Source organism: Vulpes lagopus, chromosome 15 (assembly GCF_018345385.1).
Source record: "Vulpes lagopus strain Blue_001 chromosome 15, ASM1834538v1, whole genome shotgun sequence".
NCBI classification, from domain to species: Eukaryota; Metazoa; Chordata; class Mammalia; order Carnivora; family Canidae; genus Vulpes; species Vulpes lagopus.
The window spans coordinates 28,159,970-28,186,541 of record NC_054838.1 but is presented as its reverse complement, the minus strand read 5'-3'; the positions used below and the strand labels follow the sequence as shown (position 1 = coordinate 28,186,541).

Below are 26,572 nucleotides of genomic sequence, written 5' to 3'. Positions count from 1 at the left end.
CTAATATTGTTTTGCTCCATGGTATCACTTATTTCTTGAATTCCCTCCTCATCATCCAGTAGTTGTTTATCTCTTTTTTTTTCTGAACTTCTTTATTCTCTATCATTTTGTCTTCTAGATCACAAATTCTCTTCTGCCTATTTATCCTGGCAGTTAGAGTCTCCCATTTTTTATTGCATCTCATTAATAACCTTTTTTATTTTGACTTCATTAGATTTTAGTTCTTTTATTTCTTCAGAAAAGGATTCTCTAGTGTCTTCTGTGCTTTTTTCAAACCCAGCTAGTATCTTTATAATCGTTCTTCTGAACTCTAGTTCCAACATTTTACTTATGCCCCATACAGATTAGGTCCCTGTCAGTACTGCCTCCTGTTCTCTTTTTTTAGGTGAGTTTTTCTGTCTTGTCATTCTTGCTGAAAGTGGTTGCTTTTCTATTTGTAGAGTTGCAGCTATTCTTTTCTTAGCTCTCTGATTAAGTTTGCAGGTATTCAGAATGAATTGATAGCTATCTAGATGAATTCCTGGGTCTAGATGAAACTAAGGTCTCCTATTCCTCCACCACCTTCGAGTCTGTCCTTGAAATTAACCATTTTAAAGTGAACAGTTTGTTAGCATTTAGTTCATTTACTTCTCGTTCCATCCAATACTTTTTTTCCCTTTGTTTGATGTTTTTATTTAAATTCTAGGTAGTTAACATATAGGGTAATATTGGTGTCAGGAGTAGAACTTAGTGATCCAGCACTTACATATAATACCTAGTGCTCATCACAAGTGTCCTCCATAATACCTATCAACCTCTTAGCTCATCCTCCACCCCCCTCCCTCCATCAAGCCTCAGTTTGTTCTCTCTAGTTAAGAATCCCTGTGGTTTGCTTCCTCTCTTTTTTCCCCTTCCTCTATGTTTATCTGTTTTATTTCTTAAATTCCACATATGAGTGAAGTCATATGGAATTTGTCTTTCTCTGACTAACTTATTTCACTTAGCATAATACACTCTAGCTCCGTATGTGTCACTGCAAATGGCAAGACTTCATTCTTTTTGGTGGCTAAATAATATTCCACTCTTCTTCTGTATCCATATTACTTATCAGTTGATGGATATTTGGGCTCTCTCTGTAGTTTGGCTATTGTTGGTAATGCTGCTATAAACATTAGAGTACATGTACCCCTTTGAATCTGTATTTATGTATGCTTTGGTTGAATACTTAGTGGTGCAATTGCTGGGTCATAGGGTATTTTTATTTTTAACTTTTTGAGGAACCTCCAAACTGTTCTCTAGAGTGGCTGCAATAGATTGCATTCCCACCAACAGTATGAGAGGGTTCCCCTTTCTCCACATCCTTGCCAACACCTCTTGTTTCTTGTGTTGTTATTTTAGCCATTCTGACTAAAAAGTGTTGTTATTTTAGCCATTCTGACTAAAATGTGTTGTTATTTTAGACATTCTGACTAAAATGATTTGAGGTTGTATCTCATTGTGGTTTGATTTGTATTTCCCTGATGAAGAATGATGTTGAACATCTTTTCATCTGTCAGTTAACCATCTGGATATCTTCTTTGGAAAATGTCTATTCATGTCTTCTGCCCATTTCTTAGCTGGGTTATTTATTTTGGGGGCTTTGAGTTTCATAAATTCTGTATAGATTTTGAGACTTACCCTTAATCAGATACGTCATTTGCCAATGCATTTTAATAGTAGAAATTTTTATTTTCCTTCTCTTCCTTGGTCAGTCTTGCTAGGAGTTAATGAATTTTATTAATCCTTTCAAAACACCCAGTTTTGGCTTTGTTACCCTTTATCTGTTGCAAATTTACTTTCTCATTTCATTGATTCCTGTTCTTTATTTTCTTTTACTTAAAGTTTAATTTGCTCTTCATTTTTTTGTTTGTAGAAACTTTATGTTTGAGTTTTAGATATGACAACAGGAGCAAAAACCTTTTTATGGAAGGCTGGAATTAGATATGGAGTTTTAAATGGCAATTCTATTAGTGGATAATTCCAAATTTAAAATACACACTGGGCCGTCTGGATGGCTTAGTCAGTTGAGCATCCGACTCTTAATTTCGGCTTTGGTCACAATCTTAGTTTCATGAGATCAAGCCCTGCGTTGGGTTCCTTACTCAGCAGGGAGTATCCTTGAGATTCTCCCTCTCTCTCTGCCCCCTCCCCTCATTCATTCTTGTGGTCATTTGTGCTCTCTATCTAAAACAATCTTTTAAAAAATAATAGAAAAATCTTTAAAATAAAATCCATACTGTATAATAATACTCTAAGAAAAACATACTTTAGTTTTTTAAATCTTAAAGTGTAGAATAGATGGTATATATCTGCTCTCATAATTTACTTTTCTCAAAACACTTCGTTTTTTTTAAAAGCTTTTATTTATTTATTCATGAGAGACACAGAGAGATGCAGAGACATGGGCAGAGGGAGAGCAGATTCCATGCCAGAGTCTGACACGGGACTTAATCCCGGGCCTCCAGGATCAGGCCCTGGGCTGAAGGTGGCACTAAACCGCTGAGCCACCTGGGTTACCCAAAACACTTCATTTTTTATTGAGGTATAGTTGACACAATGTTACATTAGTTTCAGGTGTACAACAACTCTGTGCTATGCTTACCACAAGTATAGCTACCACCTGTCACCATATAAGGCTATTACAATACCATTGGCTTTATTCCCTATGCTGTACCTTTTATCCCTTTATGGACTTATTCATTCCGTAACTGGAAGCCTGTATTTCTTTTTTTTTTTTAAGACTTTATTTATTCATGACAGACAGAGAGAGAGGCAGAGACACAGGCATAGGGAGAAGCAGGCTCCATGCAGGGAGCCCAATGCGGGACTTGATCCTGGATCTCCAGGGATCACACCCCGGGCCGAAGGCAGCGCCAAACTGCTGGGCCACCGGGGCTGCCCTGGAAACCTGTATTTCCCACTCCCCTTTACCTATTTTGCCTATGCCCTCCAACCCCATTCCATCTGGCAACCAGCAGTTTGTTCTGTTTGTGAATCTGTTACTATGTGGTTGGTTTGTTGGTTATTCATTTACTTTGTCTTTAAGATTCCACATTTAATTGAAATCATATAGAATTTGTCTTTTTTTGTCTAACTTAAGTTAGCATAATATTTTCTAGGTCCATTTATATTATGGCAAATGGTGAGACCTCTTTCTTTTTATGGTTGAGTAATATTTCATTGTATATAAATATACCACATCTTCATTTTGGTGGACATTTGGGCTGCTTCTATATCTTGGCTTATTGTAAATAAAGCTGCAATAAACATAGAGGTATGTATAATTTACGTTTCCACCAACAGTGTATAAGGGTTCCTTTTTCTCCACATCCTCACCGGCTCTTGTTACTTCTTGCCTTATTGATACTAGCTAGCCATTCTGACAGGTGTAAGGTGATGTCTCATTGTGATTTTGATCTGCATTTCTCTAATGAAGAGTGAGATTGAACATCTTTTCATGTGTCTTTTGGCCATCTGTATGTCTTCTCTGGAAATACATCTGTTCAGATCCTCTGCCAATTTTTAAAATCAGATTTTTTTTTTATTTTTTTTTTTATTTATTTTTTAATTTATGATAGTCACAGAGAGAGAGAGAGAGGCAGAGATACAGGCAGAGGGAGAAGCAGGCTCCATGCACCGGGAGCCTGACGTGGGATTCGATCCCGGGTCTCCAGGATCGCGCCCTGGGCCAAAGGCAGGCGCCAAACCGCTGCGCCACCCAGGGATCCCTAAAATCAGATTTTTTTATATTGTTGAGTTATATAAGATACTTATATGTTTTTTTTATATTAAGCCCTTATTGGATGTATCATTTACAAATATCCTCTCCCATTCAGTTGGTATTGGTTGCCTTTTCATTTTGTTGATAGTTTCCTTTGCTATGCAAAAGCTCTTCATTTCAATGCAGTCCCAATAGTTTATTTTTACTTTTATTTCTCTTCCCCTATGTCTAGAGACATACCTAGAAAAATGTTTCTGAGGCCTAATGCCTATGTTTTCTTCTAAGAGTATTATGGTTTCAGGTCTCACATGTAGGTCTTTAATTCTTTTTGAGTTTATTTTTGTGTATGGTGTAAGAAAGTGGTTCACTTTAATTCTTTTACATGTAGCTGTCCAATTTCCTAGCACCATTTATTGAAGTAATTGTCTTTTCCCCATTCTTGCTTCTTTTGTCCTAAATTGACTGGATGCACATGGGTTTATTTCTGAGCTCTCTGTTCTATTGATCTATGTGTCTATGTTTTGTCTGTACCATACTCTTTTAATTATTACGGCTTCGTAGTATATTATGAAATCTGAGATTGTGATATCTCCAGCTTTGTTGTTCTTACTTAAGATTGCTTTGGCTATTTGGGGTGTTTTGAGGTCACATACAAATTTTAGGAATATGTGTTCTAGTTCTGTGAAAAATACTCTTGGTATTTTGATAGGGATTGTTTGAATCTGTAGATTACTTTGGGTAGTATGGACATTCTAACAATATTAATTCTTTAAATCAAAGAGCATAGAATTCTTTCCATTTCTTTGTGTCATCTTCAATTTCTTTTACCAGTTGTTTTGTAGTTTTAGAGTACAGATTGTTCACCTCCTTGATTAAATTTATTTCTAAGTATTTTATTTTTTTTGGAATAATTGTAAATGGGATTGTTTTCTTAATTTCTCTCTATACTACTTCATTATTAGTATAGAGAAACACAACAGATTTCTGTGTATTAATTTTATATCCTGCCAGTTGACTGAATTAATTTATCAGTTCTAATGTTTTTTGGTGGACTCCTTAGGGTTTTCTATATATAGTATGTAATCTGGAGATTATGATGGTTTTACTTCTTCCTTATGAATTTTAATGCCTTTTATTCCTTTTTCTTATCTGATTACTGAAATAGGATGTCCAGTATTGTGTTAATTAAGTAAAAGTGGTAATTAAGTAAAAGTGGTAAACATCCTTGTCTTGTTCCTGATCTTAAAGGAATAGCTCTCAGTTTTTGATGACGTTAGTATGATGTTAGCTCTGAGTTTTTCATATTTGGCCCTTATAATATTAGAGTATGTTCTCTCTAAACCTACTTTGTTGAAAGTTTTTATCGTGAACAGACATATTTTTCAGATGCTTTTACTGCATCTTTTGAGATATCATGTGTTTTTTATCCTTCTTCTTGTTAATGTGGTATATCTCATGGTTGATTTGCTAATATTGGACTACTCTTGTGTCCCTGTAATAAATCTGACTTCATTGTGGTGAATAATTTTTTCATTGTATTATTGAATTTGGTTTGCTAATATTTTGTTGAAGGTTTTTGCATCTATGTGCATCAGAGATATTGGCCTGTAGTTCTCTTTTATTGTGTCCTTATCAGGATTTGTTATCAGGGTAATCCTGGCTTCATGAGTGAATTTGGAAGTTTTCCTTCCTCTTTTATTTTTTTTTGGAAAAATTTGGGATTAATAGTATTAACACTTATTTAAATATTTGGTAGACTTCAACCATAAAGCCTTCTGGTTCTGTACTTTTGTTTGGAAGTTTTCTGATTACTGATACAATCTCATTACTGGTGATTGGTATGTTCAGATTTTCTATTTCTTCCTGATTTTTTGTATGTTTCTTGGAATTTATCCATTTCTTCTAGGTTGTCCAATTTGTTGGAATATAATTCATTATATTCTCTTATAATTCTTTGTATTTCTGTGATATTAGCTATTTCTCTTCCTTTATTTCCAATTTTGTTAATTCTTTTTTTTTTTTTTTTGATAAGTCTGACTAAAGGTTTTTCACCTGTGTTGACCTTTACAAAAAAAAAAACAAAACAAAAACAGCTCCTGGCTTTATTGATCGGTTCTATTGTTTTTTTAGTTTGTATTTCATTTATTTCTGCTCTGATATCTATTCTTTCCTTCCTTCTATTGGTTTGGGGTTTTGTTTGTTCTTCTTTTTCTAACTACTTTAGATATAAGATTAGGTTTTATATTTGAGGTTTTTCTTGTTTCTTGAGGTAGGCCTTTATTGCTATAAACTTCCCTCTTTGAACTGCTTTTGCTTTGTCCCAAAGATTGTAGATCATTGTGCTTTCCTTTTCATTTGTGTTTATTTAAATTTTATTTCCTCTTTGATTTCTTCATTGACCCATTGGTTGTTTAGTAGCATGTTGTTTAGCCTCCGTGTGTTTGTGGTTTTTCCAATTTTTTTTTTTTGTAATTGATGTGTAGTTTCATGCTACATATCAATGGTTAGAAAAGATATGTGGTATCATTTCAATCTATTTAAATATATTGATACTTGTTTTGCAGCCGAACATGATCTGTCCTGGAGAATGTTCCCTGTGCAATTGAAAAGAATATGTATTCTGCTGTTTTGGTTGGAATGTTCTGTGTATATCTCTTAGGTCTACTGTATCATTCAAAGCCATTGTTCCTGGGGATCCCTGGGTAGCTCAATGGTTTAGTGCCTGCCTTTGGCCCAGGGCATGATCCTAGAGTCCTGGGATCACACATCAAGCTCCACATCGGGCTCCCTGCATGGAGCCTGCTTCTCCCCTCTGCCTATGTGTCTGTCTCTCTTTGTGTCTCTCATTAATAAATAAAATCTTAAAAAAAAAAAAACAAACAAAGCCATTGTACCTTTGTTGATTTTCTATCTGGGTGATCTACGCATTGATTTTTAAGAAGAGAATTAAAATCCCCTATTATTATTGTATTACTGTCAATTTCTCCCTTTATAACTGTTAATTTTTGCCTCATATATATATATATATAATATATATATTGCCATATATATATATATATATATATATATATATATATAGGTGCTCCTATATATATATATATAATATATAGGTGCTCCACTGTTGGATGTGTAAATATTTATAACTGTTATATCCTCTTGTTGAATTAATTTCTTTATTATCATGTAGTATAGTTCTTTGTTTCTTCTTATAATTTGTGTTTTAAAGTCCATTTTGTCTGATATAAGTGTTGCTACCCTGGCCTTTTACATTTTTTTTTTTCACTTCTATTTGCATGGAACAAGTTTTTCCATCCATTCACTTTCAGTCTGTATGTGTTTTCAGGCCTGAAGTGAATCTCCTGTAGGCAGCATAAGATTTGGTCTTGTCTTTTTTAGCCATTCTGTCACCTTATGTATTTTGATTAGATTATTTAGTCCATTTACATTTAAAGTAATTACTGATATATATGTAGTTATTGCCATCTTATTATTTGTTTTTTGGTTATTTTTGTAGTTCTTCTCTGTTCCTTTTTTCTTCCTTTGCTCTCTTCCCTGTACTTTGATGGCTTTCTTTTGTGATATGTTAGATTATTTTCTCTCTCTAATTTTTGTGTATCTATCACAGGTTTTTTTTTTTATTTGTGTTTATCATTGAGTTTATATATAAACACGTAGCTGTCTACATTAAGTTTATGGTGACTTAAGTTTGAACACATTCTAAACAGCAGTAATTTTTACTTCCCCTCCCCATTTTATCCATATGATGTCATGTTTTATATCTTTTTATTTTGTGTATATTTAATATACAAAATTTTTATAGATATGATTCATTTTACTACTCTTGTTATTTAACCTCTATTACTGTCTTTATAAGTGATTAATCTATGAGCTTTAATTTATGGTTGTTTTTACCTGTGAACTTTTTCCCTTTCATAATTTTCTTCTAATTATAGCCTTTTCTTTTTACTTAAAGAATTCTCCTTAACCTTTATCATAAATCTGGATTAGTGGTAATGAACTCCTTCAACTTTTTTATATCTGAGAAACACTTTGTTTCTCTTTGTCATTACTTTTTGCTATTTTTCTTTCTTTTTCTGTTTTTTTTCTTTTTAAAGTAGGCTCCATGCTCAGTGTGGGGCTTGAACTAACGACCTGGAGATTGAGAGTCACTTGCTTTACTGACTGAGTCAGCCAGGCACTCTGCCATTTTACTTTATATGCTTTGGTGTGGACCTCCTTGGGTTTATCTTTTTAAGACTTTCTGTGCTACCTGGACCTGGATGTGTTTCCTTCCCCAGATTAGGGAAGTTTTCGGTTATCTTTTCTTTACATAATTTTTCTGCTTTCTCTTTTTCTTTTCCTTCTGGGATCCCTGTAATGTAAATGTTGTTACACTTGATGTCACTGACTTCCCTTAACCTAGTTTTATTTATTTATTTTATTCTTTTTTCTTTTTGCTGTTCAGCTTGGTTGATTTCCATTACCCTGTCTTCCAGATTGCTGACCCCTTCTTCGGCCTCTAATCTGCTAGTATATTTTTTATTTTGGTTATTGGATTCTTCAGCTCTGACTGGTTATTTTCTATAGTTTCTATCTTTTTGTTGAAGTTCTCAATAAGTTCTCTACTCTTTTCTCACATTTATGGAGTATCTCTGTGAATATTACTTGGAATTCTTTATCAGGCATATTGCTTATCTCCATTTCATTTAGCTCTTTTACTGTGATTTTGACTTTTTGTTTCCCATGGGACATGTTACTCTGTCTTTTCATTTCTTCTCTCTGTGTTCGTTTCTGTGTATTAGCTTTAGCAGTTATATCTGCTGGTCTTGAATATGGTGGCCTTTTGTAGTCCTATATTGCCTTCTGGCACAATCCCCTCTGGTTACCAGAACCAGGTGCTCTGGGAGTGTCCCCTGTGTGGGCTGCATGCACCCTCCTATTGTAGCTGAACTGTGATTGCCTTCAACCCAGCTGGCTGCGATGACCTGCTTTGCTTTCTGTGGATACACTAGGCAGGGTTTGGTCTCCACATTATTGAGAAGTCTACCCGCAGCAGCCACTGGCTTGTTGGTGTATGGGGCCTAGCTGTCTGCAGTTAGCCTCTCTGCCACAGCTGTAGGCATACCAAAAGGCAGTGCTTGCTCCCTGTTCTAAGAGGCCTAGCTGCAAGGAGTATGGGCACCCTGGTGTGGGGGGGTTATTTTTCCACTTCCCCAGAGCAGGAGTCACTTTGGAGTGGACTGGTCCAGCTGGGGCCGACTTCAGAGTGTGGTGGGCAGCAGCCACTTTGGAGGGACTCTTGCATCTGAGTTGGATGAGGTAGATCTGCAGGGGAACACCATGGCAGGACATGTGGTACTACTAGCAAGATAGATAGTGTTAGCGCTGGCTGTCTAGGCTGGGGAAGTGAAAGGCAAATGCTGTCTGCCAGTACTTTTGTTCCCTGAGAAATTTCCTGTAGATTCTTGCTCCTCCTATACATATTCTAAGAAGGGTCAATGAATCTCCTTCACATATACCTTAGGTGCTTTACAAACTGCTGCTTTTTTGCTGTTTCTTAGTCTAATTATTTGGTATGCTGGTTCTTTATGCTCAGAGACTCAGTTTCCTGTCACCCCCAGCTCTCCCAGAATTAAGTCTCATGGATTCTTAAAGCTCACAGAGTTAAACCCTGCTGATTATTAAAGTTCTTGGAGTTAAGCCCTGCCAATTTTCAAAGCCAGACATTATCTTCCAGTGTGGGTCCCCCTGCCAGGGATGCCTGTGGTGGAGTCTGATACTCTTGCTTCTCTGTGCTTGTGATATGCCTCCTGTTTGTAGTTAGTCACAGCAGGAATTTGGTTCTAAGAAAAGTCTCTGTCCCTCCCTACCATTTTTACCATTTTCACCATTTTCAGTGTGGCCTTCTCTCTATCCTTAGCTATGGCAGATCTGTTTTGCCAGTCTTCAGGTCATTTACAGTTAGTCACATAGAATGTTGCTGTTATCTCTGTGTGTCCCTGGGACAAGATGAGTTCGAGATCTTCCTACTCTCATCTTTCTGAAACAAGTAGTAATTCTATTTTTAATATTTTTGAAGAACTGTCATGCTGTTTTCCATAGCAGCTGAACTAGCATTGCACAAAAGTTCCAGTTTTCCATATCCTCCATATCATTATTTTCTGTTTTTTTGATGTAGCCATCCTAATGGTTTGGTATTAGTTCTTTAAATGTTTGGTGAAATTGACCAGTGAAATCATTGGGTCTAGGACTTTCTTTGTTGGGATATTTTTAGTGATGATTCAGTTTCCTTACTCATTATAGATCCATTCACATCTTCTAATTCTTCATGATTCAGTCTTGGTAGGTTCTGTGTTCTTAGGAATTTGTCCATTTTATCTAGGTTATCAAATTTGTTGATGTACATCTGTTCATAGTACTGAAAGTTCATAGTACTTTCTTATCATTCTTTTAATCTCTATAAAATTGGTAGTAATGTCCTTTCACTTCTGATTTCTGTAATTTGAGTCTTTTTTTTCTTATTAGTCCATCAAGCTAAAGGTTTATTAATTTTGTTGATTTTATTCAAGGAATTAACTTTTGATTTCATTGATTTTCCCTATAGGTCTTCTTTTCTCTAATTTATGTATGCTGTCATCTTTATTGTATTCTTTCTTTTGCTATGTTGGGTCAATTTACTCTCTAGGACCTTGAGATATAAAAATAGGTCGTTGATTTGAGATTTTTCTTGTTTTTGTTAAAAGATTTTATTTATTTATTTGAGAGAGCCTGAATGGTGGGGAGGGACATAGGGAAAGGGAGAAACAGACCCCCCCACTCAGCAGGGAGCCCAATGTAGAACTTGATCCCAGGACCATGAGATCATGGCCCAAGCTGAAGGTAGCTGCCGAACCAACTGAGCCACCCAGGCACCCTGAGATTTTTCTTGTTTTTTAAATATAAGCAAATTTAGCTATAAATTTCACCTTTAGCACCACTTTTGCTGCATCCCATGAATTTTCCCGTGTTATGATTTTGTTTCCATTAATCTCTAAGTATTTTCTAATTTCCCTTGTTGATTGTTTAAAAGTATGTGGTTTAATTTTTCACAAATATGTGAATTTTTCAGTTTTATGTTACTGACTTCTAGCTTCATCCTCATGTGGTTAGAAGATACTTTGTATGATAACTATCTTTTAAAATGTATTGTGACTTTATCTGTGACCTAACATATTGGTCTATCCTGTAAAATGTCCTGTGTGCCCTCGAGAATAATGTTTGTATGCAGTTATTGTTAAGTATTCTGTATATGTCTGTTAGATATACTTAGTTTCTTGTGTTAAGTCATCTATTTCCTTACTTATCTTTGATCTGGTTGTTCTATCCATTGTTAATAGAGTATTGACGTATCAAACTATTACTATACATCTGTCTGTTTCTCCCTTCAATTCCATCAAGTTTTGCTGTACACATTTTCTTGGTCTGTCATTAGGTGCATAAATGTTTATAATTGTTATATTTTCTTGCCATATTGAACCATTTATTAATGTATGTGTCTTTCCTTGCCTCTTGTTACCATTTTTGATATAAGTCTATTTTGTCTGATATCAGTATAGCCACCTCTGCTGATTTGGGTTACTATTTGTACAGAATATCTTTTTTCCATTCTTCATTTGTAATCTGTCTTTGAATCTGAAATGAGTTTCTTGAAGAGAGCATATAGTTGGGTCATTCTGCCAATGTCTGTTGTAGAGTTTAATCCATTTACATTTTTTTAAGATTTTTATTTATGAATAAAATGAGAGACACAGAGAGAGAGAGAGGCAGAGACACAGGCAGAGGGAGAAGCAGGCTCCACAAAGGGAGCCGGACATCTCCAGTCTCCAGGATTACACCTTGGGCGGAAGGCGGCGCTAAACTGCCAAGCCCAAATCCATTTACATTTAGAATAACTACTGAGAAGGAGGGACTTAGGTCATTTTGTGACTTGGGTCATTTCTGTAAATATTCATTTTGTTTCTGTCATCTCTTACTGTTATTTCTATAATGCCTTTATAGCTTTTTTGTCCCTTATTTCCTGTAGTATTGTTTTATGTATATGTGTTTAGTTGATTTTTTTGTAGTGAAATGCTTAAATCCTTTTCTTATTTCTTTTTGGATATATTCCATACCTATTTTCTTTGTGGTTACCATGGAAATTATATTTAACATCCTAGGGGATCCCTTGGTGGCTCAGCGGTTTGGCGCCTGCCTTCGGCCCAGGGCGTTATGCTGGAGTCCCGGGATGGGGGCCCGCGTGGGGCTCCCTGCATGGAGCCTGCTTCTCCCTCTGCCTGTGTCTCTGACTCTCTCTCTCTCTTTCTCTCTCTATCATGAATAAATAAATAAAATCTAAAAAAAAAAAACCATCCTAAATCCATAAGATTCTAATATGAATTTATACCAGCTTAATTTTAGTAACATACAAAAACTCTGCTCCTTTACAATCTCTTTCCTACCTCATCTGGTTGTTGATATCAGAAAACTACATCTTTGTATGTGGTGTACTCCAGAACGTAAGCTAGTAATTCTTTTAAACTCATTAGTCTCTTAATTTACATAGGAAACTATGTGTGGAATTATAAACCAAAATTACAGGGATACTGTCTTGCAGACTAATTGTTTTTTCTTTAGATATATTAGTCTTTCAAATTATTCTTACAATAATACTAACTTTTATGGTTGCCCATTTATTTTTATTGAGATCTTTCTCCATACAGCTGTGAATTACTCTCTAGTACTCAATCCTTTCACCTTGCAGGACTCCTTTGAGCTTCTCTTAAAGGGCAGGTTTAGTGGCCATGAACTCCCTCAGTTTATCTGGGAATGCCTTAATTTTCCCCCTCACTATTCAAGGACAGCTTTTGGTTTGTTTGTTTGTTTGTTTGCGATAGTAGTCTTGGTTTTTTGTGTGTGTGTGTTTTAAAGATTTATTTATTTATTTATGATAGACACAGAGAGAGAGAGCGAGAGAGAGGCAGAGACACTGAAGGAGGGAGAAGCAGGCTCCATGCCGGGAGCCTGACGTGGGACTCGATCCCAGGACTCCAGGATCACGCCCTGGGCCAAAGGCAGGTGCCAAACCGCTGAGCCACCCAGGGATCCCCAGTAGTCTTGGTTTATATATTTTTTTCTCTTAACATTTGGAATATGTGGGCCCATTGCTTCCTGGCCTCTAAAGTTTCTGATGTGAAATCTGGGGATAACTTCATTGAGGGTTCCTTGGAAAGGACAAGTTGCTTTTGTTTTAGTGCTTTCAGGATTCTTTCTTTGTCTTTGCCTTTTGAAAATTTGATTATAGTGTGTCTCACTGTGTGTCTCTTTGAGTTCATCATACTTGTAGTTCTTTGAATGTTATAAATACTAGTCCCTTGTTGGAACTGTGTTTTGCAAATATTTTGTCCTAGTCTATGGCTAGTCTATAGTATCCTCTTATGGGGGTCTTCCATAGAGCAAAAGTTTTTTAATTTTTTTTTTTAATTCTTCCCAAGGCTCAAGTCTTTTTTTTTTTTTTTTAAGATTTTTATTTATTTATTTGAGGGGTGGGGTAGAGCACAGAGGGAGAGTGAGAAGAAGAAGCAGACTCCCCACCAAGCAGGGAGCCCAATGTGAGGGCTCAATTCCAGGCCCCCAGGATCATGACCTGAGCCAAAAGCAAATGCTTAACCAACCGAGTCATCCAGGCACCCCCAAAAGGTTTTTAATTTTGATGAAGCCTAAGCATATCAGTTTTCCCTTTTAGGAGTCATGTTTGTAGCTCAAGTCTAAGAGCTCTTTGTCTAACCCTTAGATCTCAGAAATTTTCTTTCATAGTATTTCCCTGAAAGTGAGTTTTACATATCTTATATATTTTATGTAGTTTTATATATTTAAGTCTGTGTGGTATATCTTAAGGTCCTTGTTTTTTTTTTTGGTCTCTGCCTGTCCAATTGTTCTGCCACCATTTGTTGGAAAAATTGTCCTTATTCCATTGAATTGCTTCTGCACCTTTGTAAAAAAAAAAAAAAAAAATCATTTGGGAATCTTTGTGTGGGTTTGTTTCTGGGTTTTAAATTATGTTCCATTAAAAAATAAATAAATAAATTATATTCCATTGAACTGTGTGCTTCTCTCTTCTCTAATATTACACGTTCTTGATTACTGTAGCTTGATTACTAATAAACCTTAATATTAGATAGACTGACCCCCTTTCACTTTATTCTCCTTTTTAAGGATTGATTTATTTTGGGGCTGTGTCTTTCCATATAATTTTGTTTTATTTTTAAATATTTATTTAGAGAGCGTGATCGGGGGGCGGGGAGGAGCGCAGGGGAGGGGCAGAGGGAACAGCAGACTCCTTGCTGGCAGGGAGCCTGACTTGGGGCTCAAACCAAGGACCCTGGAATCATGACCTGAGCCGGAGGCAAAAACTTAACCAGCTGAGCCACCCAGGTGCCTCTCCATATAATTTTAGAATCAATTGACCTGGTTGTACAAAACACTTTGGGATTTTGATAGGAGTTGCATTAAGGCTATGGATCAGTTTCAGAATTAACATCTTTATAGCATTGAGTCTTCCAGTCTATGAACACATTGTCTATTTAAAAAAAAAATATTCTTTGATTACTTTCATCAGTACTTTGTACTTTTCAGCTTGTAGATTTTGCACTTGTTTTGTTGAGTTTATACCACAGTATTTTACTTTCTTTGTTAATTGTTAACGGTATTGTGTTTTTGATAGTTTCTATGTATTCATTAGTAATATATGTAAATGTGATTGATTTTTGTGTATTGGTTTCAAAAGTATAAGTAGCTCTTACTACTATTACCTTATTCCTATTTTTTTTTATTTATCTGTGGGTAATTTGTAGAATTGTTTTAGAGATAATTCTAACATACTGGATAATTGCAAACACTCATGCAAAGGCAATGCTATATAGTTTATAGTTATACATTGAGCCTAACAGTTTGCCAGGTTAGAGTATGATAGAGCTAGAATTCAAAGCCAAGCTTGTACAGAGCTGTTTAAAAAAATGTTTTTGAAGACATTTACATGATGTATTTTGTAAGAAATTTTTTTTATTTTTTATTTTTTGTAAGAAATTTAATTCCTGAAAATGACAACTTGACTAGACTTGCTAAGTATTTCAATACTTATTTTCTTCTTTTCTCTATAGAGAATGTACAAGTGTCTGCTGATATTTTGTGCATTGGGAAACGTTTGGTTTCATTGTCCCTACTCAGTGCTTGTAAATAAATTTTATATTTGAAATTTAAATATTTATCAGATTGGTATTCATTTATTCATTCCTTCATTTATCATTTATGAGGGCAGGTATTATGCTAGGTATTAGATATGCAGAGATGAATAATACACAGTCTCTACTTTTAATTTGATTATAGTCAAATAAAGAAGACTAATAAGAAAGCAGATAAATTTAGTAGAGGGTGTTAAGTGCTCTGATGAAAGTATGTGTAGTTGCTACACAATAGTATGCTGGAGCTGGTTCATGCCAGCACATGGGAGTCATTTATTAAATATTCAGAAGCTTTGCAGATCTGTTTCACCAGTGGTAGCTTAAAATTGGCCAAGGTAGAAGTATTTACACCATGGAAATTGGCGAATGCTACAAATAGTGCTTTGTCTTTTTTTCCTACTTTGTTTTTTTTTTCCTCCTCAGGACATCTACTTTACTAACGTATCATGTTGGTTAGGTATTAAATCCAGTCCTTTACCTCATTGCAACATAAACCCGTTCTGCATTATCATAAGTTGTCACAGGACCAGCTGCTTCTAGTGATTTAAGCAGCGGCCTCTTCCAAACATGGTGGTTTGTTACCCTTTTAGATGAGGAAAGTGAGATTAAGTCTAAATTCCGTGTGGGTTCTGTTTTTATTCCAGAGATTATAAAGCAGCTAACATCACAATCAATTTATACATCGTCAATGAACCTTGGCTCTACTCACTGGCCTGGTGCTCCAGGATTCATTCAGTGACCACAGACAACATTCAGATCCTGAGGCAGATAAATCACCCTTACTTCTTCATGGTGAGCTGGTTGTCCAGATTGTTCTTTCAAGTCTGGTATAGTAGGAATCAAAGTCCTTTATCCCACCCCTACGTTGTCCACTGTGCAGACCCCCTGGGGAGCTACTTAATAGCAGAGACCTCTGTGATATTGGAAATAAGGCATTCTTCTCCCTTCTCTCACCCACATCCTTCTGTGATTTGCAGAGAGAAATTAATATTGTTACAATAACTGCCATTTATTGAGTCTTCACAATATGTTTTTCATGTACTATGTAATTTGACCCTCTCAGTTACACATTCTTATTATCCCCATGAAGAAAGTGAAGTTTGAAGATATTAAGATTCTTGGACATAGTCATATGATGCCACATTCAGAATGAGGTTTGATTCCAGAGTTTTGTTACGGTAGCCCCACCTTCCTAGACGCATGGCAATGATGACGATGACCTGGGTTGTGTGGAGAAAACCAAGTATATTTGACTCCAAAGTGAAAACTGTGTCCTGAACAAAATGCTTTTGAAAAGAAGAGTCAGTCTCAGGGCCTGAGCTCAGTGTGAAGTGTGATTGAGATTCTCCCTCTCCTTCTGCTCCTCCCCCAACTTGCATCCTCTCTCTCAAAATAGGTACATAAAATTTTTAAAAAGGAAAAGAGAGAGCTAGTGTCCAGCCACCTAACTTGATTGCCCTCCTCTCCCTGATACTGCTTATTGTCAGGCTTATTATAACCTTGAACACTTGGGTTATAATCACAGCTAAAATCCTATAATTTGTTATCTGTGGAAGCAGCCCTGGATAACCAGTTAACTGCTACCAAGCTCTTATCTGTTAAAGTAGCTTGACTGAGCTGGACACAATAGTGTACAACAGAAATGAGGTTAATTTCTCTTCATTGTTTAAACTACTCTGTGAGTTAGCCTTTCCCTGCTCCTGAATGAAATCCTACTCAGGTCCCATAACTTTTCTAGTCACTTTTAGGTAATTTTAAAATTTCACTTCCTAGTCACCAAAGAGCCTCAATTCAGAGAAGTGTCTAGTTGAGAGTAAAAACCCAAACTCCAAGCTGTCTTAAAAAGGTACGCGGTTAAGCAGAGAAGCCCAAATGAGAAGCATAAATTTCGGTTGCCTTCGCCGTCCCTCTGGGCATCACTAGCCCTTGTTTAGAGTCAGGACCAGGGCGTCACTAGCCCTTGCTTAGGGTCAGGACCAGGAGAAAAAGAATCAGGGTCAGGACACAGTCTCATAGAGCCAGTACTGCATTGAGGTCTGGTGGCAGTGTAAAATTACTGATACCTTTGTTCTCAGTGGCTTGGGTAACTTTCTGGGAATGACCTTGAAAAAAACCTTGAATGGCAGGTCCCTTCACTAGGTGAAGCCTTTCTATTTGTCTGTCCTCATATAATTTTCCTTTCCTTCCCTGATATTTTTCTAACATTTTGTTTTTAAAAATTGATTACAAAGTAAGCCTGTTCATTATATGAAATTCGGTCATTATAAAAATACATATATCTGAAAGCAACACACCACTCTATCATTCTGTCCCCTAAATCAGTAATGTATCAGAGTTGTATACCTGATTTGATCCTCCCTTTTCACTTCATTGCTCCCTGACCAATTTTACTTGATGATGCCCCTGAGGGTGACACTTTTTACTTTTCCTTGAACTTTTCCTCACCCTATCCTAAGGTCGTTCTGTGAACTGAATAATAACCATAATAACAATAATAATAACAACAGTCATGATGACAACAATTAATAATTAATGAGCAGCCACAAGAGCTAAGGAAGCATTCCAAGCACTTTAAGGGTGTTTTCACATATCATCCTCACAACAGCCCGCTAAGCATGTATAGTAGAAGTCCTTAAATAACTTCCACTAAAACCCTTAAAAAAAAAAGACATTTATTTATTTACTTGAGAGAGAGAGAGAAAGAGAGAGAGAGAGAGAATGAGCAGGGAGAGGGGCGGAAGGGCAGAGAGAAGCAGACTCCCTTGGGCAGGGAACCCATTGGGCAGGGCTCAATCCCAGGACCCTTTGTATATATTAAATGAAGCTTTATTAAATCTTTTTATTTTAATACTTGGATTGATACTATTTGAATTGACAATAAATTCATGTGATTCAAAATTCAAAGAGTACAAAAGGATATAAAGTTTAAAAAGAAACTTTTTTCTATATGTGGCTTTGGCTTTTTTAAAGACTCCAATGTCACTTTGTTCAGGAAAGTGGGACCAGTATCACCTGAGTTTTCTCAAACAGCTCACACTCTGGAGTTAGAATATGCAGTTTTAAGTCTTGGCACTACCACACTTGGAAACATTAGTTAGCTTGTCTGTGCTTTTTGTTTATTAGGAAATTGAGGATAATGATAGTACAACAGAATTACTTTTATCCATCACGATCTACTCTGATCATTGGTCTGTTAACTGAAGAGGTTAAAGTGGGGAATTATAAATGTATGTGTGTGTGTGCATGTGTGTATTTACAGTCTGTCAGCTTTTACTACTTAAAAAAAAAAAAAGAAACACCTCAAGTGTAGTGCCTTAAGACAAATATTTATTTGTCACATTTTTTGTGATGGCTAAGTGGTCCTCTGGTCTGAGCCAGCTTGGTGTAAGAGTAGGATGAGTGCATCCATATGTCTCAGGTCTTTTTTTTTTTTAATTTTTATTTATTTATGATAGTCACAGAGAGAGAGAGAGAGAGAGAGAGGCAGAGACACAGGCAGAGGGAGAAGCAGGCTCCATGCACCGGGAGCCTGATGTGGGATTCGATCCTGGGTCTCCAGGATCGCGCCCTGGGCCAAAGGCAGGCGCCAAACCGCTGCGCCACCCAGGGATCCCCATATGTCTCAGGTCTTACCTGGAATGCCTGGGATCTTTCTTCATGTGATCACTCATCCTCAAGGAGGCCAGTTTGAGCAAGTTCAACTGGTGGCTGTGGGTTCCCAGCAATAAGAAAGGTCAAGCCCCAGTGCACATACAGTTTTTAAGGCTTTCCTGGTGTGTAGTCTGTGGGCCAAAGACAATTACATGGCCAAGTCCAGAATCAAGGTAGGGTAGGGGAGAAATAGACTTCATTTACTGATGGAGAGGAACAGCAAAGTCATACTATATACATTCCTACATTTTGGGTGAAATATTGTCATTTTTGTAAATGATCTGTCACATACATACCTCATACATTTTAATTTAGAATATTCATTTACTTTGTAACACAGAGTCAAAGTTTTTGAGGTTACTTCAGTGGGTGGAATTCTATATTACATTTGCTTATTTAAACACCCAAATGAACCAGCTATGATTTCTAAGTTTTGTTTCCTTAAAGCATAACAAGAACATAAAATCACTGAAAGAAGCTGTCTGAATGAGGGATTCACCCAGATTTTCATAATGCTCTTATCCCAATCTCTTAACAGTGTTTCACTCATACTTCATTCCGTTGTAGTTTAATAACCTGTTCTGTCTTCACTGAGATTTTCAAAGCATTGGCTTAGTTTTCTTGAAAATGGCATATCACTTAGATTTATAGATTTGAGTAACATTTAATTACACTGCACAGTTATAATAAGTACACTGTTCTAAGCCATTTAGGGAGGAAGAATGACTGATTCTTAGTAAATGGACAGCTCACCTGATGGGAAACCTGGAGTAGACCAAGCTATTTGTCACTCTTTCCCAGAGGGGATTAAGAGCCTGGGTTTAGGGGTGCCTGGGTGGCTCAGTCAGTTAAGCATCTGCCTTTGGCTCATTTCATGATCCCCGCCAGGGTCCTGGGATTGAGCCCTGCCCAATGGGTTCCCTGCCCAAGGGAGTCTGCTTCTCTCTGCCCTTCCGCCCCTCTCCCTGCTCATTCTCTCTCTCTCTCTCTCTTTCTCTCTCTCTCTCAAGTAAATAAATAAATGTCTTTTTTTTTTAAGGGTTTTAGTGGAAGTTATTTAAGGACTTCTACTATACATGCTTAGCGGGCTGTTGTGAGGATGATATGTGAAAACACCCTTAAAGTGCTTGGAATGCTTCCTTAGCTCTTGTGGCTGCTCATTAATTATTAATTGTTGTCATCATGACTGTTGTTATTATTATTGTTATTATGGTTATTATTCAGTTCACAGAACGACCTTAGGATAGGGTGAGGAAAAGTTCAAGGAAAAGTAAAAAGTGTCACCCTCAGGGGCATCATCAAGTAAAATTGGTCAGGGAGCAATGAAGTGAAAAAGGAGGATCAAATCAGGTAATTATAAAACTCACATTAAGAGGACCCAGGAGATGGAGCTCTGGGAAATGGGTGATTCAGGCAAAGAGCATGGAGAAGGCAATCTGTTAGTTAAGGAGGAGTTATAATTTCAACATGCTTATTTGAAGCATGATGATTTTTAAAAATATTTTATTTATTTATTCATGAGAGACAGAGAGAGAAGCAGGCTCTCTGCAAGGTGTCCGATGCAGGACTTGACCCTGGATCCCGGGATCACGCCCTGAGCCGAAGGCAGATGCTCAACCACTGAGCCACCCAGGTGTCCGTGAAGCATGATGATTTAGAAGAAAAATTCCTGGATGCTGGTTCACAGACTAGTTGCTTTAGCATTACCAGGGAAGCTTATTCAAAATGCATAAATTCTAATTCCTGAGGGATTTAGTGAGACCTGTGACCTTGTATTACTAAAAGCTGCCCAGGTAGATTTGGATGTCCAGCCAGGTTTGGGAAGCCATACTATGGAAACATGGAGCAGTAGAACTCAAGAAACTTGGGCTATAGTCAAGGGCCTAGATTAGCCTTGCTATGTGACTTCTCTGGGACTCGTCTGTCTTTGAGGGTTAAGGGGAATGAAGGTTATGAAGTGTTCTGTCCCTTGTAGAGTCCCCTGCACGTATAAGGGGTGATTGTTAGGTTATGAGCAGGTACACACTGTGTTTGAGAGCACATCAGAGTTCTTCCATCTGCTTTGCCTGCCCCGTCTCCCCCTGCTCTTCCCTCAGCCCTGGCAGGAGAGCAAAGGACTTGGCTTTTGTGAGCTAAAAATCCCTTCCAACTGTAGTCTTTTAAAATTGTTTTGTTTTCTGTTTTGCAGACACCAGGTTACTATATGTTCATGTGGCTTTTCATGGATAGTGTTTCTGCGGTTCTCATCGTTACCATATTTTATTTTCATTGGTAAGCCTATATTTGTAATTTTAAATGAATATTTCCCAAGATTAAAGTGTAAGTGGTTCTTATGGAAAGTTCAGAAAAAATGCTTAGACTCTTCCTGTAATCCCACATGGCAAACTCTCAGGAAGACAGGGTTTAAAATCTCATTACTTCTCATGCTGCTTGTACCTCCTCACGTCCTTTCTATTCAACACAGAACAATATTCTAAGAATAAGGACTCTCACTTAAGCCTAGTCAAATCCTGTTACTACAGATTCATTGTGGACCAGTTGTAAAAGGACAAAGGTTGAAGGTTGTACAGAACAAGTGCCTCATCTTCCTGCTTCCATGAAACAAAGCAAGTTCACAAACTGGGAAGCCTGGGCTTTAGTCCTGGCTTTGTCTTTTAGTAGCTGGGGGACCCTGGAAAATCACTGCCTCTTTCTAGGCTATAGGCTTATTATCTGTCCAAAAAGATGACATTTAGAATCCTGCAAGGCAGATGTTATGGATTGCAGGATTCAAGGTGGGAAAGGGAACACCCAGGTAGAAGAATTTTAGGTAGAGGAGACCATAGTTGTTTAGGCCTCATCACACCCATCATTTATTTGTGAGTTATTCTTTAAAGAGGAAAGTATAAACCCTGTACTTAAGTGAGAATTTGACTGGATGATGTTTCTTTTCTGACCACTGCCTTGGATTATTGTCTTTTTTGGAAGAGATCTATGAGGCTCATGGATAGTCTCTTTCCTTCCAGGTGGAGAGAGCGGAAAAAAGAAATGTTCGATAATGCCAGCATTTACACAGGTAAAGTCAGAGGTCTACCCTGATCCTATCTCTTCATCCCTACCCACTGCCTCCAGGACATGAAGCCTGCTTTTCATGCTTCTGAGAAGAGCTGAGGGAGTCTGGGGAAAATGGGATTGGGGATCAGGGAAAAGTTGAGAATTGTCAGCTGGAGAGTCCTTGACATAGGCTTCATTTTGGACTTTCTCAAATGTTGGCAGTGAGACCTCTTGAAGATTTTGAGCATGGGTGTTTATTTGTTCACTTGTTCATATCTTAATTCATCACATAGTTAGTTATTGAGTACCCTCTTTGTGCCAGGCACTCTAAGAAAGACTGAAAATAATTGAAAGCTATCATGCAGGGTGGTGCAAGAGAGAGAGGGCCTGGCCCGCAAAGAGCAGCAAGGAAGGTGGCAAAAGTAGACAGTTGATGCCATTGAGCTAGGCACCAAGGTCCAGCTACCAAAGTAGCTGTCATGCCCAGTAGAGCTCTATGGGGTGATGTATGTTGGAGGGTGGAGGGAGAAAACTGTAGAGATCCTGAAAGACTTTACTAGAGTCTAGGCTCTGCACATAAGCAATGAAGAGATGGCAAATGAGCTTCTTCAAGGGAGCTATATGTTTAGAATTCTGTGTATAACAGAGTAACATTATTTAGCAGAGTAACTCAGGGGCTGAGGAAGTGAGATAGGCCCAGTAAAGGGAAGGAGAGCTGGATTTTATTTTTCAGGAGGCTGTGGGGATAATCACACGGTGAGTGACTAGTTGGGAAGCCAGTGCAATGTCAAAGGAAAACCAATTATGAGGCAAAAAACTGGGCAATACTTGATAGATTTCTTCCACAGCTCCTGGAGCCTTAGGTAAAGTTGGTACCATCATAGAATCATGAATTATTGTAATTTCTTGTGGATAGTGGTGAAGATCCTGAAATGCCATACACCAACTGGCAGAGGGTTGAACTGATAAAATACTTAAGTGTTGCAGGAATGGATCCATAGGGACCATGAAAAAAAATAAGTACAGAAATATGAATAAATTAAATGGAGAGCAATAGTCTTGCATACTATGAAACTGAAGGTTCAGACTAAGCTCACTCAAATCTCACAGAGCAGAAAGATCTCAAGTAACTCTGTGTTATATGGATTTTAAAGATTGCTTTACTGGCTGTTAAGAAGTCTGAAGGCTTTAACCTTATGATTTTCAGTAGTTGTATTAGTAGACCAAAGCTGCTATAACTGAATACCACAGTTTAGATAGCTTAGACAACAGAAATTTATATTCTCTGTTCTAGATGCAGAAAGTCCAAGACCAATCAATGTGTCAGCAGGTTTGGTTTCTTCTAAGGCCTCTCTCATTGGCTTGCAGATGGCCACTTTCTTCTGTTTCCTCATATAGCCTTTCCTCTGTGCATACACACATACCAGTGTGTTTAGATTTTCTTTTCTCCAATTAGATTGTATTAGGTCTCATTTTAAGCACTTTTTTAAAGGCCTTATTTCCATGTCTAGTCAGATGTGAAGTACTGGGGGTTGGCACTTCAGCATGTGAACTTGGGGGGCCCAAAATTCAGCCCATAATAGTAATAGAGCCAGGAAATAAGAAAACAAACAAACAAACAAACATGGAAATGGTGATGAAAGTATGTATAGGAGAAGTTTTGAAGGAAAATTCAAAGAAGTGTATAAATAACGGATGAAGGAAAAAGTACTTGGTTAACTGGACCACACCTATCCACTATGTTGAAATGATGAGAAAATAAGATGAATAGAAAATGAATTAAGAATTTTTCCTTTTTTTTAAAAATATTTTTTAGTTGCCTGTTACAGAAACCAGTTTTGCCTGATCTAAGCAGAAAGAAAATGTATTAAAAGGCTGTTTGAGTGCCCCTAAGAGATATCTAGAAGGTACAGGACCAAGTTTAGAATCAGGGAAGGAACAAGGAAGACTGAAGCTAAAACCACAGCCCAGATCCATTGAGACTCAAGAGAATAGAGCCTCAGACACTAAGCACAGTGTCACTCACATCTTGCACCACAACAGCCTCCAGGATGGGCAAGTACTGCTGCAGCTGCTGCTGCCACCATAAGGCATACATCAACTTTCTAGCTTCAGGATGTATTTTTCAGCACTGTAAAGTAATCAGTCCTTTGTCTTCTGCCTTGTTTAGTTTCTTATGGAAAGTCTTGCAAAAAAAAAAAAAAAAAAAGCCCATTTTATCTGTTGTTCTACTTGTAACATGTCCTTTTTTTCTCTAGCTGCTTTTTAAGATTGTTCCTTTTGTTACTGGTCTTCAGTAATTTGATTATGGTTTACCTTGGATATGTGTGTGTGTGCATGTGTGTATCCTGCTTAGGGTTTGCTGAACTCTTAGATCAGTCAGTATAATTTTCATCAAATTGGATAAATTTTTAGTCTTCATTTTTTCAAATATTTCCTGTTCCTACCCTCTTCTGAGATTCCAATTACATGGATATTAGAAAGTTCAATACTATCCCATAGGTTGCTGAGACTCTGTTCATTGTTATTTTTGTACTATTTAATTTCTGTGCTTCATCTTGAGTAGACTCTATTTCTGTATTAGTTTTTTATTGCTGTGTAACAAATTATTATAAACTTAGCAGCTTAAAATAATACAGATTTATCATCTCACAATTTCTATGGGCCATAGGTTCAGGCATGGGTTAACCAGGTCTTCTACTTAAGAGACTCACCAGGCTGGATCACCGGGGTAGCTCAGTTGGTTGAGTATTCAACTCTTGGTTTCAGCTTGGGTCGTGATCTTGGGATTATAGGTTCAAGCCCCATGATGGGCTCCATGTTCAGCATGGAATCTGCTTGGGATTTCTCCCTCTCCCTCCCTTGCTCTCTCTTGCATCTGTTCTCTCTCTCTCTCTCTCTCTCTCTCTCTCTCTCTCTCTCTCACATACATAAAATCTAAACTAAATAAAGTCTCACCAGGCTAAAATCAAGGTATATGCCTAGACTGCAATCCCATCTGACACTTTTAAATCCTCCTCCAAGATCACTCATTGTTAGAAGAATTTAGTTCCTTAAAATTGTAGGACTGAAGTTTTTATCTGTTTTCTTGATCACTGTTGCCAGGGTTTTCTCTGAGTTCCTAAAGCCTAACTTTAGGTCCCAGTCATATGGCTCTCTCACAAGGCAGTTTACTTCTTCAAAGCAGGAGAATGTCTTATAGCAGTTAGGTTCAGGAACAAGACACCAAAGGAAGAAAATAACAGATAAAACAGAAACCAAGTTGAAGCATGATTGTCATAAATCTAGCCATTTTATTAATCACATCAAATATAAATGGACCAAATATTCAAAAGTAGAGATTGTCAGACTGGATAGAAAATAGAAAAAAGCTGGACCCAATCATATATTGTCTACAGAATAGTTAAATACAAAGTCAACAGAAGATCAAAAGTAAAAGATTGGGAAAATGATATGCCATGCAAACAATAAGCATAATAAATAATACCTGAAAAAAATTACTTCAAAACTTGGAGCATTACTGGAAACAAGGATTTGGTAATGATGAAAAGGTCAGTATATCAAGAAGGCATTATAATTAGAACTCTATAAACACATGAAACAAAACTGAGAGAAGTCATACTTAGGCATGTTAACTTCCTCTCTCAGTACCTACAAGAACAACAAAACACACAAAAAATCAAATCAGGAATATAGAAGTCTGAACAACACCTTGATCTAAGTGAGATAAAATATACAGAACAACTGAAGAATATATAATATTTTCAAATGCATGTGGCATATTTGCCAAAATAGACTGACAAGCTAAAAAACAAGTCTCAATAAATTTCAAAAGACTAAAATCTTAAAGTATGTTCTGTGACCACAACAAAATTAAACTGGAGATTAACATTCATGAAGTATCTAGATAAGTTTCTAAGTGCTGGAAATTAATGTATTTCTAAACATCTCATTGATCAAGGGATAAATCACAAGAGAAATTAGAAAATATTTGAAATTAAATGATGATGCATCTACAACAATGAAATTTGTGGGATAAACCTAAAGCAGGACTTGGAAATTTGTAACTTTAAATTTTGGAAGGAAGAAAGTTTAATATTGATGAAGTTTCTACCTCAAGAATCTAGGAAAAAAAGACTACATTTTCCCCCAAGTGAAAGGAAGGAAATAATAACAATAGCAGGAATCAGTAAAATAAAAGACACTGAAAAAAAAAATAGAGAAAATGAAAAAAGTGAAAAGTTGATTTTTGGAGAAGATTAATAAAATTGATAAACCCTTAGCAAGATGAGAGAGGGAGGGAGGAGGAAGAGAGAGAGAGATTGACTCCAGATATGAATGAAAAACAGATTATCCAGATCCTAAACATAAAAAGGAAAATTAGGAATATTTTTTGTGCCATTAAAGTTTAAACTTAAGTGAAATAGATAAATTCCTTGAAGTACGTGGCTTACCAGAACTGAGAGAAGAAATAGAAAATTTTAATAATTCACTATGAGAATCAAATGTGTATCCCAAAAACCTCACCAAAAGTCCAGGCCCAAGGAGTTTCACTGGTTAATCAAATATTTAAGAAATAATGCTGATTTTATACCAACTCAGAAAAAAAGAAGCAGCATTTTCCAGCAGTTTTTGAGGCCTCCACTACCCTCATATAAAGCCTTGTGACAGAGATATTACAATAACTAAATTTATAGATCAATATTATTATGAACTTAGAACTAAAAATCTCAAACAAAATATTAGCAAATTGAATTCATCAGTATATAAAAAAGATAATAAGTCATGAGCAAGTGGGGTTTATCCCAGTAGTGTAAGATGGACATATAAAAAAAAAAACGATGGACATATCATTTGAAAATTAATATAATTCAGTGAATTAATAAAGAAAAAG

At 36.8% G+C, this 26,572-nt stretch overlaps 1 protein-coding gene across 1 annotated transcript in view; it reads left to right on the top strand.

The window, feature by feature from the left end:
* GDPD4 (glycerophosphodiester phosphodiesterase domain containing 4) overlaps positions 1-26,572 on the top strand; it is a 113,138-nt gene that overhangs the window by 65,209 nt on the left and 21,357 nt on the right. The window contains exons 13-15 of the mRNA XM_041729910.1: positions 15,639-15,786; positions 20,834-20,916; positions 21,651-21,700. Coding sequence (XP_041585844.1) covers positions 15,639-15,786; positions 20,834-20,916; positions 21,651-21,700 — 281 coding nt within the window. The remainder of the gene's footprint in view (positions 1-15,638; positions 15,787-20,833; positions 20,917-21,650; positions 21,701-26,572) is intronic.